Source organism: Bubalus bubalis, chromosome 10 (genome assembly GCF_019923935.1).
Source record: "Bubalus bubalis isolate 160015118507 breed Murrah chromosome 10, NDDB_SH_1, whole genome shotgun sequence".
Classification (NCBI taxonomy): domain Eukaryota; kingdom Metazoa; phylum Chordata; class Mammalia; order Artiodactyla; family Bovidae; genus Bubalus; species Bubalus bubalis.
The window spans coordinates 38,236,016-38,253,915 of NC_059166.1; the positions used below are offsets into that span (position 1 = coordinate 38,236,016).

The 17,900-nt window shown below is 37.7% G+C and overlaps 1 protein-coding gene across 2 annotated transcripts in view; it reads left to right on the forward strand.

The window, feature by feature from the left end:
• THEMIS (thymocyte selection associated) overlaps positions 1-17,900 on the forward strand; it is a 189,275-nt gene that overhangs the window by 55,908 nt on the left and 115,467 nt on the right. For both annotated transcript variants that reach the window (XM_006058845.4, XM_006058846.4), the window contains exon 3: positions 5,203-5,661. In XM_006058845.4, the coding sequence (XP_006058907.3) occupies positions 5,203-5,661 (459 nt within the window). The remainder of the gene's footprint in view (positions 1-5,202; positions 5,662-17,900) is intronic.

Consider the following 17,900-nt stretch of genomic DNA (forward strand, 5'->3'; position numbering starts at 1 on the left):
AGAATTTCTGCACCCAAAAGGAGAGTGAAAAGCTAGACAAACAATTTATGGCTCCAAATAATAATGAAAGGTTTAAATGTGTAACCTTGTGATTAAGCCCTTGAGCTTTAGAGACACAGGATCCTTCTGTGTATTTTACGTGCTGTGAGATGATAGAGAATTTATGGTATCTCTTTAGACTTTCCTGTGCTGATATGTGAAGTGTATGTTTTTTATTTCTAGCTACTTCATATTATTATTCAGAAAATTGAATTCTATCATGAGGGAAATTTCCAGCACATTCTAAGCTGCTAATCTATCAATATCCTAATTTTGAAGGTATGAGAGGAAAATGAGAATTAGTTCATAAAGTTCACTCTACGATTCCTTTTCTCAGAGCTGGAGGGATATGTTTGGTTGGAACTGTGAAAACAAGCTAGAGATTCAGTTCAGTTCATTTCAGTTCAGTCCCTCAGTCGTGTCTGACTCTTTGCAACCCCATGGACTGCAGCACGCCAGGCTTCCCTGTCCATCACCAATTCCTGGAGTTTACGCAAGCTCATGTCCATTGAGTTGGTGATGCCATCCAACCATCTCATCCTCTGTTACCCCTTCTTCTCCTGCCTTCAATCTTTCCCAGTATCAGGGTCTTTTCAAATGAGTCAGGTCTTCTCATTAGGTGGCCAAAGTATTGGAGTTTCAGCTTCAACATCAGTCTTACCAATGAATATTCAGGACTGGTTTCCTTTAGGATGGACTGGTTGGATCTCCTTGCTGTCCAAGGGACTTTCAAGAGTCTTCTCTAACACTACAGTTCAAAAGCATCAGTTCTTCAGTGCTCAGCTTTCTTTATAGTCCAACTCTCACATCTGTACATGACTACTGGAAAAACCATACCTTTGACTAGATAGACCTTTGCTGGCAAAGTAATGTCTCTGCTTCTTAATATGATGTCTAGGTTGGTCATAGCCTTTCTTCAAGGAGCAAGCGTCTTGTAATTTCATGGCTGCAGTCACCAAAAGCAGGGCTTTTGGAGCCCCCCAAAATAAACTCTGTCACTCTTTCCACTGTTTGCCCATTTATTTGCTATGAAGTGATGGGATCAGAAGCCATGATTCTGGCTTTCTGAATGTTGAGCTCCAAGCCAACTTTTTCACTCTCCTCTTTCACTTTCATCAAGAGGCTCTTTAGTTCTTCACTTTCTGCCATAAGGGTGGTGTCATCAGCTTATCTGAGCTAGAGATTAGATGAGGAAAAAAGATTGTGAACTCTTCACAGTGATCTTATGTGAATATACAATTGGAATATAAATAGTATTCTAGTATACAGTTGGAAATTTTGTGTTTTAAAAAATTTCTCCCTAGTTGTATGAGAATTGATGAGGTAAAGGAAAAAGTAGGAAAAAGTCTGATGAGTGTAAATTCTGCACAGTGAACCAGGAATTTATTTTAGCTCTTTTCATATTGGAGGGTCTAGAAAGGCTGATCAGTGGAAAGCAAGGGCCTACCTGTAAGATCACATACATTTTTTTGTGAACTGGAATAAATATGTTTTCATAGACAGTATCCTTGTAAGTCATTTGTGCAAAAGAGAGGTAGCCTGGTGTGTAGGTAAGATTATGACATTTGGATTTCAAAGGTCTGAGTTGAGATTCTATAGCCATGACTGAGAAAATCATGACTTTTTATATTCCTTGGTAGTATTTATTTTACTGTTCTTAAAAGATTATAAATGATGTATATGAAAAAAATTGTTCAAATTTGTTACTTTTTAAGCAAATTTCAGTTGTTACTATTAATAATAATGATTGCAGATCATTAAGAATTAGATAAAAATATAAACTTCTCCAAAGCCTAAGATTCAGGATTAAGATCCTAAAGACTAAATTAACTTATTGACCAATTTTCAACAGATCAGCTGATTACATTTCTTTCTTTTTTTTTTTTAATTTTATTTTATTTTTAAACTTTACATAATTGTATTAGTTTTGCCAAATATCAAAATGAATCTGCCACAGGTATACATGTGTTCTCCACCCTGAACCCTCCTCCCTCCTCCCTCCCCATACCATCCCTCTGGGTCGTCCCAGTGCACTAGCCCCAAGCGTCCAGTATCGTGCATTGAACCTGGACTGGCAACTCGTTTCATTTCCTTATAATTTTTGTTTCTCAAGAGACACACTCCATATGAGCAATTTCTCCTAAGTAAAAATAAGAGTAGTATCCTTTTTGCATGTGTGCTAAACTGATTCAGTAGTGTACAACTCTTTGCAACCCTATGGACTGTAGCCTACCAGGCTCCTCTATCCATGGGAATTCTCCAGGCAAGAACACTGGAGTGGATTGCCTTCCCCTCCTCCGAAGGATCTTTCCAACCCAGGAATTGAACTCATGTCTCTTGTGTCTCCTGCACTGGCAAGTGAGTTCTTTACCAGTAGTGCCACCTGGGAAGCCCATCCATTTTAATAGATGACAATCAAATTTGGAATAGAAATCTATTTTCTTTCTGCTTTTTAACTTAAAGTGTTAAGATTATATATTGTCTTATTTTATTATCACTCTAATTATCATGCAGCTCCTGAAATATGTTTTGTTTTGTTTTGAAAAAATAATAGATTGTATTTTCTCCACTATAAAACTGTATTGCTTTAGTTTATTATGAAATTATAGTTCCAGTATTATATAATTCGTATATATATGTATGTGTAGGGCTTCCCTCATAACTCAGTTGGTAAAGAATCTGCCTGCAATGCAGGACGACCCCGGTTCAATTCCTGGGCTGGGAAGATCCACTGGAGAAGGGATAGGCTACCCACTCCAGTATTCTTGGGCTTCCTTTGTGGCTCAGCTGGTAAAGAATCTGCCTACAATGTGGGAGACCTGGGTTCAATCCCTGGGTTGGAACGATGCCCTGGAGAAGAGAAAGGCTACCCACTCCAGTATTCTGGCCTGGAGAATTTCATGGCCTGTATAGTCAGTCCATGGGGTGGCAAACAGTTGGCACAACTGAGTGACTTTCACTTTCACTTTCATATGTATGTGTATAGATATATATTTCTATATACTTGAAACTAGTTTATATGATACTGAATGGATGTTTATAAGGAGAGACTCTTGGACTGGCTTCAATAATATATAAATAAACAAGTTAATAAAATATTTTTACTATACTCTGCCATTTAGTATGCTAAACTGTGTCCTTAATCATCTTCTAAGGAAAAACACACAGATTTCTTAGATAGATTTTTCTTGCAATAGAGACATCCAACAAGACAGCTCTGAAATGTGTGATTAACTTGAAATAATAGTGGCCCTAGGGTTTCAGGCTTTTCTACTTCATAACATTTTGGGTCTGTTATTACCTTAGGTGAACCCAATTCCCCAGGAAAGAAGATGCTGAATTAATTCTTATGTGACTTATGTCATCAATATACCTAGGATAGAAATAAAACTATATTTCTCTACGCTTATGAGATTCTAGGTAGCTATTATTTAAACTTATTTCAGAAAAACTGCTAAATTTTTTATACCCTTATAATGCCTGTGGACACTTAGAAATAAATCTTCCCATGGAGACAAATGAGACTAAACATGCACATACACTTGCACACGGGTGCACACACACACACACACAAACTCAGTTACTGTGGGGAATTCAAGAGTACTGTTTTATTGGATTTTCCCTGATACAAGACATAACAAAATAAGAAGCTCCTTCAAAGTAAATGTTTTTTCCCTTACTGTCTTCAAACACACCATGCAGAGGATGAACACTATTTGATCTATAAAAGTTTTCAGGACATATTGCACATGCTGTCTTCCTCAGTCTTAGGACTGCATCACATACTTTTTCAGAACATTTATATTTAAAAACAATCAAAATCCTGTATTTTTTTTCTTTGAGTAAAATAGCAACATAAATCTTTGTACCCTAACCCAAAATACATGTAAAAAACATTTTAATCTGGTTAATAATAATTTGATATAAAGATAAATTTAATTGGACTGTATTTTTGACTAAGTGACTAAATAACTTTTCTAAGCTATATCATTTTTCTAGGGTTCTTTAGATGCTGCCTTCTAAGTGGGTGCTATTATGTAATATTTTCTTAATTTACTTTGGAGTTAAGCAAGCAGTTACCTAATTTTTCCTTTGTCCTTACTTTCTTTGGAATTTAATGAAATTTATTGAATAAATAAATTTCTGGTAGTGTTACAAAACAGATGTGCCTATGAAATAAATGCAAAATAATTGAAAGAGAAGAATTAAATTTAAACTTGCAAACATAAAAAGCTGTGTTACTTGACTGTCCCAATAGTACTGGAAGAAAAAATTCTAAATAGTGAAACTATGAAAAAATTAGAGCAGTAACAGAAAGAACGAATGATATATAATCAAGAGATTTCAATCCAGAACAACTTCCTAACCTGGCATTTCCCAATGAGAGTTATGTGGGTAACTAATGTATATGATATACTGCTTTGTAATTTATTAATGAATGTTTCCCTAAGAGTTTTATGATGAAAGAAATTTGGGAAATTCTTCATGTTATATTCCTCTCTTATGAGTCATAGTGCATCTAAAGTTTCTGAGAAATTTTAAATTACTTGGAAAAAGGTAGATACTTTTTGGTATGGTAAAATATGCATAGCATCAAATTTACCACTTTAAAGTGTACAATTTAGTGTCATTAAGTTCATTCATGATGTTATACACTCATCAGCATGGTCAAGTTCCAGGTAATAGCTTTGCAAGTGTTAACTTGACCATGAAACAGTTTCCTACTGGAATATCTTTTAATTTTGGTGTTTCCAGAGAATATATATGGAAATAGTCATCTAATCTAGACCTTTCATTTTAAAAGTTAAAAATGTGATCTTGAGAGATTAAGTGCCTCGCTTAAGATCACACATGTAGTTAGGAGAGAGCCAGTATTTCATGCAGATTTAATTTTCAAGAAGTGGGTCTTTCCTATTTCAAGATATTTTCCCCTTGTTTCCATCTATGAGACCTGTCTGGATCTGACAATCCAGCCTACAGATAATACATTAAGATATACCCTAGAAGAATTCAGGGTTAAAACAAATATCTCTAATCTTTCAAAAAAGGTACATTACTTTTAAATGCTATGTTTTACTTGCTTTATAATTCTCTCACTGTGATTTACTTATGAGAACTTTCATTGTTAAGAACTCTTTTTAATTCACAGAATTCTGTTCTCAGGTCTTTTTAAGATTGTGGCTGATACAACTCCATACCTCACTATGGAAGAGATTACAAAAGCCAACCATATTAGACCAAGTAGACTGAATCATCCTTGCTTCTATCATCAGAAGGATATAAAACTAGAGAATCTCATCATAAAGAAAGGTGAGCGAATCATGCTCAACTCAGTGGAAGAGATCAATGGAGAAATAATGGTAAACTGTAGTGTGCTGAGGAATCATCAAAATCACTCATTTACTTTGCCTTTGTCACAAGAAGGAGAGTTCTATGAGTGTGAAGATGAACATATTTATACCCTAAAGGAAATTATCCAATGGAAGATCCCCAAGAACAGAACACGAACTGTGATACTTACAGGTTTTTCAGCTAAGTGGGACTCAACAAATCCATTCCCTAGAGGCTTTTATGGCTCTGTGATTCTCAAGCCTGTTTATGAAATTCAAGCTGTGATGAAATGTAAGTATCTACTGAGAATGATGCTTTATGGGCAAGTTTGTAGGGTTTGGGAAAGAGGAAGATTTTAGTCTAAAGAATGAAACTCTGTCCCTACTTATCCATTAAGCCCATTGAGAGTTAGATTCTCATCCGTAAATAAGCAAGCCATGTGTTTGTTTCAAGAATTAAATTCAATAATGCATTTAAATGAATATTTTAAATTGTGTAATGCTATCCAAATATACATCAGGAGAAACACTGGGCTGGAAGAAGCACAAGCTGGAATCAAGATTGCCAGGAGAAATATCAGTAACCTCAGATATGCAGATGACACCACCCTTATGGCAGAAAGTGAAGAGGAACTAAAAAGCCTCTTGCAAAAGAGGAGAGTGAAAAAGTTGGCTTAAAGCTCAACATTCAGAAAACTAAGATCATGGCATCCGGTCCCATCACTTCATGGGAAATAGATGGGGAAGCAGTGCAAACAGTGTCAGATTTTATTTTGGTGGGGCTCCAAAATCACTGCAGATGGTGATGGCAGCCATGAAATTAAAAGACTCTTGCTCCTTGGAAGGAAAGTTATGACCAACCTAGACAGCATATTAAAAAGCAGAGACAACTTTGTTCACAAAGGTCTGTCTAGTCAAGGCTATGGTTTTTCCAGTGGTCATGTATGGACGTGAGAGTTGGACTGTGAAGAAAGGTGAGCGCTGAAGAATGGATGCTTTTGAACTGTGGTGTTGGAGAAGACTCTTGAGAGTCCCTTGGACTGCAAGGAGATCCAACCAGTCCATCCTAAAGGAGACCAGTCCTGGGTGTTCATTGAAAGAACTGATGCTGAGGCTGAAACTCCAATACTTTGGCCACCTCATGTGAAGAGTTGACTCATTGGAAAAGACCCCGATGCTAGGAGGGATTGGGGGCAGGGGGAGAAGGGGACGACAGAGGATGAGATGGCTGGATGGCATCACTGACTCGATGGCCATGAGTCTGGGTGAACTCCGGGAGTTGGTGATGGACAGGGAGGCCTGGAGTGCTGCAATTCATGGGGTCGCAAAGAGTCGGACATGACTGAGTGACTGAACTGAACTGATCCAAATGTAAAATGCTGTAATTGTGCGGTACAGACAGATTAAAATATTGATTTATTTTTATCACTGCCAGTTAAACACGGTAAAAAAAAAAGAGTTACATTTTAGAACACAACATAGTTGGTTAGAAATAAGCTTTCTTATATTGTTATTGTTGTTGTTGTTGTTGTTCAGTCGCTAAGTTGTGTCTGACTTTTTGTGACCCTGTGAACTGCAGCACACCAGGCTTCCCTGTCCCTCAATATCTCCCAGAGTTTTCCCAAACTCATGTCACGGAGTCAGTGATGCCTTCCAACCATCTCATTCTCTCTTGCCCCCTTCTCCTACCTTCAGTCTTTCCCAGCATCAGGGGCTTTTCCAATGAGTCAACTCTTCATATCAGTGACTAAAATATTGGAGCTTCAGCACCAGTCCTTCTAATGAATATTTAGGGTTGATTTCCTTTAGTATTGACTGCTTGGGCCTCCTGGGTGTCCAAGGGACCCTCAAGAGTCTTCTACAACACCACAGTTCAAAAGCACCTATTCTTCGGTGCTCAGCTTTCTTTATAGTCCAACTCTCACATCCATACATGACTACTGGAAAAAGCATAGTGTTGACTGTATGAACCTTTGTTGGCAAAATGATGTCTCTACTTTTTAATATGCTGTCTAGGTTTGTCATAGCTTTCCTTCCAAGGAGCAAACATCTTTTAATTGCATGTCTGCAGTCACTGTGCACAGTGATTTTGGAACCCAAGAAAATAAAATCTGTCACTGTTCACACTTTTCCCCATCTGTGTGCCATGAAGTGATGGGATTGAATGCCATGATCTTAGTTTTTTGAATGTTGAGTTTTAAGCCAGCTTTTTCACTTTGCTCTTTCACCCTTATCAAGAGGTTCTTTAGTTTCTCTTCATTTTCTGCCTTTAGAGTGGTATCCTATGTATATCTGAGGTTGTTGATATTTCTCCTGGCAATCTTGATTCCAGCTTGTGATTCATCCAGCTTGGCATTTTGCATTATGTACTCTGCATATAACTTTAAAAAGCAGGGTGACAATATACAGCCTTGACATACTCTTTTCCCAATTTTAAACTAGTCCATTGTTCCATGAGCAGTTCTAACTGTTGCTTCTTGTCTACATATAGGTTTCACAGGACACAGGTAAGGTGGTCTGGTATCCTCATCTCTTTAAGAATTTTCCAGTTGTGATCCACACAAAGACTTTACCATGGTCAGTGAAGCATAAGTAGATAATTTTTTGGAATTCTGTTGTTTTTTATATGATCCAATGGATGTTGGCAATTTGATTTCTGGTTCCTCCACCTTTTCTAAATTCAGCTTATACATCTGGAAGTTCTCAGTTCACACACTGTTGAAGCCTAGTTTGAAGGATTTTGAGCGTTACCTTGCTAGCATGTGAAATGAGTGCAACTGTACGGTAGTTTGAACATTCTTTGGCATTGCCTCTCTTTGGGATTGAAATGAAAACTGGCCTCTTCCAGTTCTGTGGCCACTGCTGAGTTTTCCAAATTTGCTGGCATATTGAGTGCAGCACTTTAACAGCATCATCTTTTAGGATTTTACATAGCTTTCTTGTATGGAGATGGTCAAAAGTGATAAGGATGCAAAGTTACCTTAATGTGTCCCTTACTCTTATTTTATGAGAGCCTTTTTTCTTTCTTTTTAGCCATCCATTATTGGTTATAAATCTTCCTATCAGCTGAGAGTTCCTCTGACTTAAGGGAAAATAATGTGACAAATTAATTCACACAAAAGTGTGGGTTAAATATTGAAATATATTTGATAATGTTAGCTTTAGGTGTACAGCGTAGTGATTCAGCATTTTATAGATTATACCACCTTTAGAGTTATTACAAAATTAAGGCTGTAGTTCCCTGTGCTGTACAATATATCTTTGTTGCTTATCTATTTTATATATAGTTGTTTGTATATCTTAATCCCATATCCTTATCCTGCCACTCCCCTTTCCCTCTTCCCATGTGAATGTATTTTTGTATGTAATCTTCATAAGATTTTTAAAATTGCATTTTTTAGCTTTTTATTTTATGTTGGAGCATAGCTGATTAACAATATTGTGGTAGTTTCAGATTGACAGCAAAAGGGCTCAACTATATATGTATGTGTGTGTGTGTGTGTATATATATATTCTCCAAACTCCTCTCCCATCCAGGCTGCCACATAACATTGAGCAGAGTTCCCTGTGTTATACAGTAGGTCCTTGTTGGTTATCCATTTTAAATATAGCAGTGTGTATACATTTCGGAGAAGGCAATGGCACCCCACTCCAGTACTCTTGCTTGGAAAATCCCATGGATGGAGGAGCCTGTTAGGCTGCAGTCCATGGGGTCGCTAAGAGTCAGACACTACTGAGCGACTTCACTTTCACTTTTCACTTTCATGCATTGGAGAAGGAAATGGCAGCCCACTTCAGTGTTCTTGCCTGGAGAATCCCAGGGACGGGGGAGCCCGGTGGGCTGCCGTCTATGGGGTCGCACAGAGTCGGAACTGACTGAAGTGACTTAGCATAGCATACATTTAGCCCAAACTCCCTATCTATCCCTTCCCCTGATCCTTTCCCCCTGGCAACTGTAAGTTCTCATTCACTAAGTCTGTGAGTCTGTTTTGTAAATAAGTTCATTTGTATAATTTCTTTTTAGATTCTGCATATAAGGGATGTCATAAATACTTTTCCTTCTCTGTCTGACCTACTTCTCTCAATGTGACAATCTCTAGGTCCATTCATGTTGCTGCAAATGGCATAATCTTCATAAGATTTTTGCATTTTAAAATAGGAATAGCTGTATAGAGCCTTGTAATCCTAAAGAAATTAACACCTTGACTTTTTAAGATTATGGCACATAAGCAGGGCAAGTATGGAGCAAAGAGTTCTGTATTTTCAGTCAGATGTCCTGGATTCTAACTCTTGTCAATAACTGGTCAATATGACAAAAAATTGAGATCACAGTAAACTTTAGTCCTTACATTAGTGTTCTGGCAGCTTTCACAAAATGTACAATCAAAATTGGTAATTGGATTTTCCTCAATATTCATAAATAATGGGTAGCATTTTCTCATTTTAAAATTGGTTGTTTTTCTAAAACCATTGGCAGCTCCTATAATACAGATGCAAATGAAGGTGAACCCAGAACCTAAATATATGAACAAGATAGCTACAACATTTAATGAATTTATGTTAGGTATCACAAAAGCCTTCACTGAGGAAATGACATGTAAACTGAGATCTGAAGGCTGACTAGGAGATGGGCAGGTAGAGAAAGAGAGGACAACGTTGGAGGAAGCAGATGCAACTTACAGGAAAGGAGATAAGCAAGAGATTGTGGTTCTAGTGCAGCTGGCATGAGAAAAGAGAAGAGAAGGCAGGTTGAGACAGTCATCAAAACATGCAATGGAGGAGTAGAATCAGGCATGGTGGGTCTTGAAATATATGGATTAAATAAGGGATTAAATAGGGATTAAGTTTGTCCAAAGGGCAAATTAAGAGAGATTTTCTAGCTGGATAAACAAGATAGAAGTGTAGTGAGGCCGCTTGTTCTATGGCAGAGTACTAATATAGTGGTAACCTAAGAGGGACAGTTGTTCTTAATGGGTATTTCAGAAGAACATTCAACCAGAGCTCAAGGTCTGTTGGAAGTGGAAAGAAGTTAATCTCATTGCCTAGCTTCTGGCTTGATTTGCTGGCTGAATAGTGGTGCTGTTTAGTAAATATTAACATTGACAACTGAATTGTTTAGATGGACTTAAATATGATTTCATGCTAATAACTAAGGTCCCAGAAGAAATTGCCTTTGGATGAAATAAAATCCTTCCCAAAAGGTTTTAATCCAATTTCTATTCTTTATTAATATTAAAATTGGATTTTGATTTTAATTATTTTGGATCTTTAATTTTTAGGGATTATTTTAAGAATTAGCTCTTATTGTATAGAAATTTCAGGATTCTGTATGAGACTGTTTAATCTGTATACTGACTGCAGAGTATTTCCTGAAAATGGATACTGGGTGTTCAACACAAAAAGTCCAATTTTAAAAATTGTTATTATGGGCATTTTTCTTCTAAAGATAAAATGTAGACTTTAAATTTTATTTTCAATTTACTTTTAAAAATTTTATTGGAGTACAATTGATTTATAATGTTATGTTCGTTTCAGGTATACAGCAAAGTGAATCAGTTATACATATATCCACTCTTTTTCAGACCATTTTCTATTACAGAGTATTGAGTAGAGGTCCTTGTACTATACAGTGGGTCCTTATTAGTTATCTATTTTATATCTAGTTGTGTGTGTATGTCAGTCTTGATCTTCCAATTTATCCCTCCTCCTTCTTACCCCTTAGTAACCATAAGTTTGTTTTCTACGTCTGTAATTCTGTTTCTTTTTATACATAATTATTTAGACTGTTTTTTAATCAACTGTGGTCTTGTTTTACTTTTTTTTTTTTTTTTTTATATTTAAGAGTTAAGCTTGCCTTGAAGTCACAGGCATGTGGTCTGCTAAGTTATTTTTCAATGGCGTTGAGTGTCCAGCATAGTTCAAACTCCTCTTGAATCCTTTTCTGAAGTGACAAGAAAAAGAATAGATCTGAGTTAGGAACAGGGAACCTTAGAGAAACCTTACAGCAAAAAGCAAAATGAAAAATATTAAGAACTATAGGAAGCTATGAAATTATTGATTTGTTGAAAAGAGAACATAGTAAGTAAATAGAGAAAAGAGAAATGTAAGATATTCTACTCCAAGTGCTAGTTTTTAACGTCATTAATGGGAAAATTTAGACTTCACTAAAAAAAGAAAAGTAGCCGAAAGTGTTTAAATGAAATATTTGTTTCTGGAAATTCTTGGTCGTACTTCCATTATAGGCCAAACCTCTCTAACTCTTACCATACATTTAACGATTTTTTAAAAAACTAAATCTCTTTGGGAAAGAGGTATAAATAACCACCTAAGACCTCTAACTACAGGTTTCATATAAGTCATAGCAAAATCAGTTTGTGCCTTTAACAGGAAGATAGAATTCATACTAGTATAACAGATGGAATGAATAATATTTCCAAATGAAAAATGGAAGTGGCCATTTAAAATTGCTTCAAAAAACTAGAAATCTTGATCGTTAAAACTTTTTAGTGAAGTTATGTTTTGATGTATTGATTGATAGTTGTTTCTTTACTAATGGAAATTTTACAAGTTAGAAAGTTGCATTTTGCTTTAAGAGAAACCTTAGTGCCTTTCAAAATCTGGGGAAAGGTTTCCACTCAAATATATGATATATTAGTTCATTTATGAACAGAGGGCTGAAATCATACAAGCAAAATGGTGTTATCAGGAAGGCAGTATCTGAATATTGTATAATAGGTGACAGATGAAGAAAAAAATGCCTCAACCTTTTAGTATTCTGAGACTTACTCTTTCTCTCATTTATTTAAAAAAATTCCATTTTTATCAAAGTCAGAAACATAGTGGTAAAAAGACAAAGTTATCAGCAAACCCATGTTCTTGATCATTCCCAAATTTCCCCTACATTCTGCTACTCTGAAGTAACTCCTTTAAATATTTTGCTCCTGCTTTCTTGTATTGCCATTCACATTTCCAAATAATATATGATATTGCTATTTTTCAAGTGATCAATTTTAGACATAAACTTTCACTTGTGATATGAAGATTTAATGGTCTTATATTCCTACTTTCTCTTCTCTTTCTCCTTTCTCTCAGTTTATGATAAGTAATGGTTAAGTAGTTTCATTTCTGTGACAATTCATTGCTGGATCAGGTGGTAGATAACGACCATAATTCCACTTCTCTATAACTTTATTTTTTTGTAATAATGACCTTACTATTTCATTGCTTAGTTTTCCTCAGTACTCTTATGAGACTTGAAGTATGTTCCAACATCTTTGTTAAAAAAAACAAAAAACAACTATTCTCTACAATTTTCCAGAGCCCAAACTGTCAGGAGATCTAAATCTTTTATTTTTAATCCTCCTGGAACTCTCCAACCTCACGCTCCAATCTGTATCTGTGGATCTCTAGAACTAATGCATAGGTGCTTGGCTTAGGTTGGGATGCTATAATTAAAAAATACTGTAAACTGGGGGGCTTATAAGCAACAGGCATTTGTTTCTTACCGTTCTGGAGGCTGAAAGTCTGAGATTAGGTTGCCAGCACAGTCGAATTCTGATGAGGAAACTCTTGCAGGTTGCATGCTGACAGTATCCTCACACAGTTCAGAGCAGAGAGGGAAAGGAAACTCTCTGGTGACATTTCTTTTATTTTCTTTTGACTGCACCACGTGGCATGTGGAACTTCCCCCACCAGGGATCGAATCCATGCCCCTTACAGTGGAAGCACAGAGTCTTTACCAGTGGACCCCTGTGGAAGTCTCCCTCTAGCGACTTTTGCAGCTTCAGTTGCTTGGTCATGTCTCTTTGCGACCCCATGGACTGTAGCCAGCCAGGCTCCTCTGTCCATGGTATTTTCTAGGCAAGGATACTGGAGTGGGTTACCATTTCTTCCTCCAGGGCATCTTACCTACCCAGGGATCGAACCCATGTCTCCTGCATGTATTGCATTGAAGGTGGGTTCTTTATCACTGCACCACCTAGGAAAACCCTCTGGTGACTTTCATAAGGGCTCTAATCTCATTTATGAGGGCTCCATGATTTTATCTATCCTTATGACTTTGTTAAATTCTAATCACCTCCCAAAGGTGCCACCTTCTGTATCCCTACATTGTCGCTTTCAACATATGAATACTGGGGGACACAAACATTTAGTCCCTAACAGTGTTGTACTGGAACTTCGATTTAACACCATCCTGGTGGTTATCTTCAAATTGCTTCTGTGTTTACTAGCAATTTCTGAACTCATATAACATTCTTTTCTGGTTTTCTTTAGTTTTGTGGAGCCCATACTCTACTTGTTTCCTAAGAAAGGTGCTGCTGCTAAGTCACTTCAGTCATGTCCGACTCTGTGCGACCCCAGAGATGGCAGCCCACCAGGCTCCCCTGTCCCTGGGATTCTCCAGGCAAGAACACTGGAGTGGGTTGCCATTTCCTTCTCCAATGCATGAAAGTGAAAAGTGAAAGGGAAGTCGCTCAGTCGTGTCCAACCCTCAGCGATCCCATGGACTGCAGCCGTCCAGGCTCCTCCATCCATGGGATTTTCCAGGCAAGAGTGCTGGAGTAGGGTGCCATTGCCTTCTCCGAAGAAAGGTGCAGAGGATATTAATTAGTTGATTACAAGACCTGCTTGTTTGAAAATATCTTTATTTTATACTCAAATAAGATGTATAGTCTGATTATTTCTAGAATTCCCAGTTGAAAACTACTTCTCAGAATTTTGAAAGCTTTGCTCCCTTATCATCCACCTTCCAGTTTTGCCTTTGAGAGATTATCCATAGTATTCAGAAACTGCACAGCAATGGACTTTGTGGTAGGTCTGTTCTTTCATTGTGAGGGAAGTTTTCAAGTTGGAAATTCAAGTGCTTCATTTCTGGGATAAATTCTCTGGTAATTGCCTTTCAACTATTTTTTCTCTTTTTTCATTCTGTAACTTCTAATCTCATGTTGAAGCTCCCATACCGATATAGAACTATTTTCCTTGTGTTTTTTGTCTTTGGTTTCTTCAGGGAAAATTTCTTAACTACATTTCCAACTGTTTTAATGAATTTTTAATCTAAGCTGTCATATTTTTAATTTCTAAGAGTTATTTCTTACATCATTTTTTAACTGTTACCATATTCTTGTTTTAAAGACGCAATATCTTATCTCACTAAGAAAATACTATTTCTTAAAGTTTTCTGCATTTCCTTGCATTTTATCTGCCTCTTCCAGTCTTTTTTTAGTTTTAGTCTGTCATTCTTGTTAAATGTTTTTCTCAAATGCTTAGTAATTATTTGCCATTTGTTCCTATTTGCATGTGAGATAAATTTTTAATTTAATTTACAAGGGAGGTACTGTTTATATACAAGCTCTTTGCTTTGAATTTAAAGTTTAATTTTTTTTTTGTTTTTTTCATTGGAGAATTCCTTAAATTCAGATCCTGTGAGTCTTTCCTCCAGGACTTGTTCAGTTTCATCTGAAAAGAATGTTCTTGATACCGTGTGGGGCTTATGAAACTATTGTAATTGAGTGGGGAAGTTGCTGAGGGTTTCACCGTTCCTTCAGAGATTGAGACTTCCTTTTTTGCTTTCGATCCTACACTTCCCTGCTCACCTATGCTCGCTTTCCAGATTCTGGGACCCTGTATTGTTTGCTGCAGTGAGACAGGTTGGAGGGGTTGTCAGCCATCTTCCCCAAATTAGAATTGAAGATCTCTATTTAATCACGCTTCAAACCTTCACATAATCGCCTTCTTTTGTTCTCTACCTTTTCCACCTTCAGAGGGGCCTTATGCCATCAATTCCGGAGAAGGCAATGGCACCCCACTCCAGTACTCTTGCCTGGAAAATCCCATGGACGGAGGAGCCTGATAGGCTGCAGTCCATGGGGTCGCGAAGAGTCGGACATGACTGAGCGACTTCCCTTTCACTTTTCACTTTCATGCATTGGAAAAGGAAATAGCAACCCACTCCAGTGTTCTTGCCTGGAGAATCCCAGGGACGGGGGAGCCTGGTGGGCTGTTGTCTATGGGGTGGCACAGAGTCAGACACAACTGAAGCGACTTAGCAGCAGCAGCAGCATGCCATCAATTCAAAAGCCTTTGGAGTGTCATGTGGGGCACAAAAGGCTGACTTTTCATTGGAGTCTACTCCTTAGGTACATCAATTCAGTTCAGTTACTCAGTGCCTGACTCTTTGCGACCCCATGGACTGCAGCACACCAGGCCTTCCTGTCCACCACCAACTCTCGGAGTCTACTCAAACTCATGTCCAACTCCTGTTCAAGTATCAGTTCTTCTGCGCTCAGCTTTCTTTATAGTCCAACTCTCCCATCCATACATAATTACTGGAAAAACCATAGCCTTGACTAGACAGACCTTTGTTGACAAGGTAATTTCTCTGCTTTTTAATATGCTGTCCAGGTTGGTCATAACTTTCCTTCCAAGGAGTTCAGTTCAGATCAGTTCAGTCGCTCAGTCATGTCCGACTCTTTGCGACCCCATGAACCACAGCACACCAGGCCTCCCTGTCCATCACCAACTCCCGGAGTTGACCCAAACCCATGTCCATCGAGTCGGTGATGCCATCCAACCATCTCATCCTCTGTCATCCCCTTCTTCTCCTGCCCTCAATCTTTCCCAGCATCAGGATCTTTTCAAATAAGTCAGCTCTTCACATCAGGTGGCCAAAGAATTGGAGTTTCAGCTTCAACATCAATCCCTCCAATGAACACCCAGGAATGATCTCCTTTAGGATGGACTGGTTGGATCTCCTTGCAGTCCAAGGGACTCTCAAGAGTCTTCTCCAACACCACAGTTCAAAAGCATCCATGCTTCAGTGCTCAGACTTCTTCACAGTCCAACTCTCACATCTATACATGACCACTGGAAAAACCATAGCCTTGACTAGATGGACCTTTGTGAACAAAATTGTCCCTGCTTTTTAATATGCTGTCTAGGCAATGGCACCCCACTGTAGTACTCTTGCCTGGAGAATCCCATGGATGGAGGAGCCTGGTGGGCTGCAGTCCATGGGGTCGCTAAGAGTCAGACACAACTGAGCGACTTGACTTTCACCTTTCACTTTCATGTGTTGGAGGAGGAAATGGCAACCCATTCCAGTATTCTTGCCTAGAGAATCCCAGGGACGGCAGAGCCTGGTGGGCAGTTGTCTATGGGGTCGCACAGAGTCAGACACGACTGAAGAGACTTAGCAGCAGCAGCAGCAGATTGATTATAACTTTTCTTCCAAGGAGTAAGCGTCTTTTAATTTTTAGTAATTTTTTAAACTTTCTTAGTCAAAATCTTATGTATTTATCTTCTCGATGCTAGAGATAGTTATTTCATTGCTATATCGTGTCCAACTCTTTTTCGACCCCATGGACTGTAGCTCACCAGGCTCCTCTGTCCATGAGATTTCCCAGGCAAGAATACTGGAGTGGGTTGCCATTTCCTCCTTCAGTGGATCTTCCCAACCCGGGGATCGAACCCGCATCTCCTGCATTTCCTGCATGGGCAGGCAGATTCTTTACCATTGAGCTACCAGGAAAGCCCCAATAAAGTAAATGATTATTATTCAATAAATTAAATACTTGAACGAATGAATGAAGCAACTAAAATAATTGTTTCTGTCTATGTATATTGTACAGTATAAAGATCCTGTTTAGGTAGAAGAGGATTTTCTCACCTACCATATCCAGATTTGATTTGTTACAATGACATATTTATGAACTTAATAGCTAAGGAGAATGAATATTCACTTCATGGCACCAAAGTTAGTGTCAGTTATATATCAGTTATATAACTATAAATGATACTAACTTTGGTGCCATGAAGTGAATATTCATTCTCCTTTTATAGTCATATAATAGGCTTCCCAGGTGACTCAGCAGTAAAGAATCTGCCTGCAATTCAGGAGCTTCAAGAAGCATGGGTTCAATCCCTGGGTGAGGAAGATCCCCTGAAAGAGGGCATGGCAACCCACTCAAGTATTCTTGCCTGGGAAATCCCATGGATAGAGTAGTCTGGTGGGCTAGAGTCCATAGTGTCGCAAAGAGTTGGACATGACTGAAGCAATTTAGTATGCACACATAGTCATTTAACAAGTTCAGTTTTTATTAGTGATGTTTTTCCTGATGTGTCCATGAAAATATTGTGACAAAACATGATCTCTAAAACCCATGAATACTCTAGCCAGCTTCCATTTCACTGACTTCCTTTAGGCAGAAATCTTACTACTAATATAAACATCAAACAGCAAGCAGAGGAAAGTACAGTTTTTACTGCATTTGTGTGTGTGTGTGTGTGTATATATATATATATATACACACACACATGTTTATTTATTCTTAAACTACCAATAATTAACATTTCATCAGTTAGGGTTCTCCAGAGAAACAGTATACAATTTTATATAAATCAATATTATATATTATATATAATTATATGTATATGTATAGTTATATGCTATTTAAATATTTAATTAATTTTAAGGTCTTGGCTAATGTAATTATGGGGTGGAGGGCAGTGGCTAATAAGTTCTATGTCAATCAG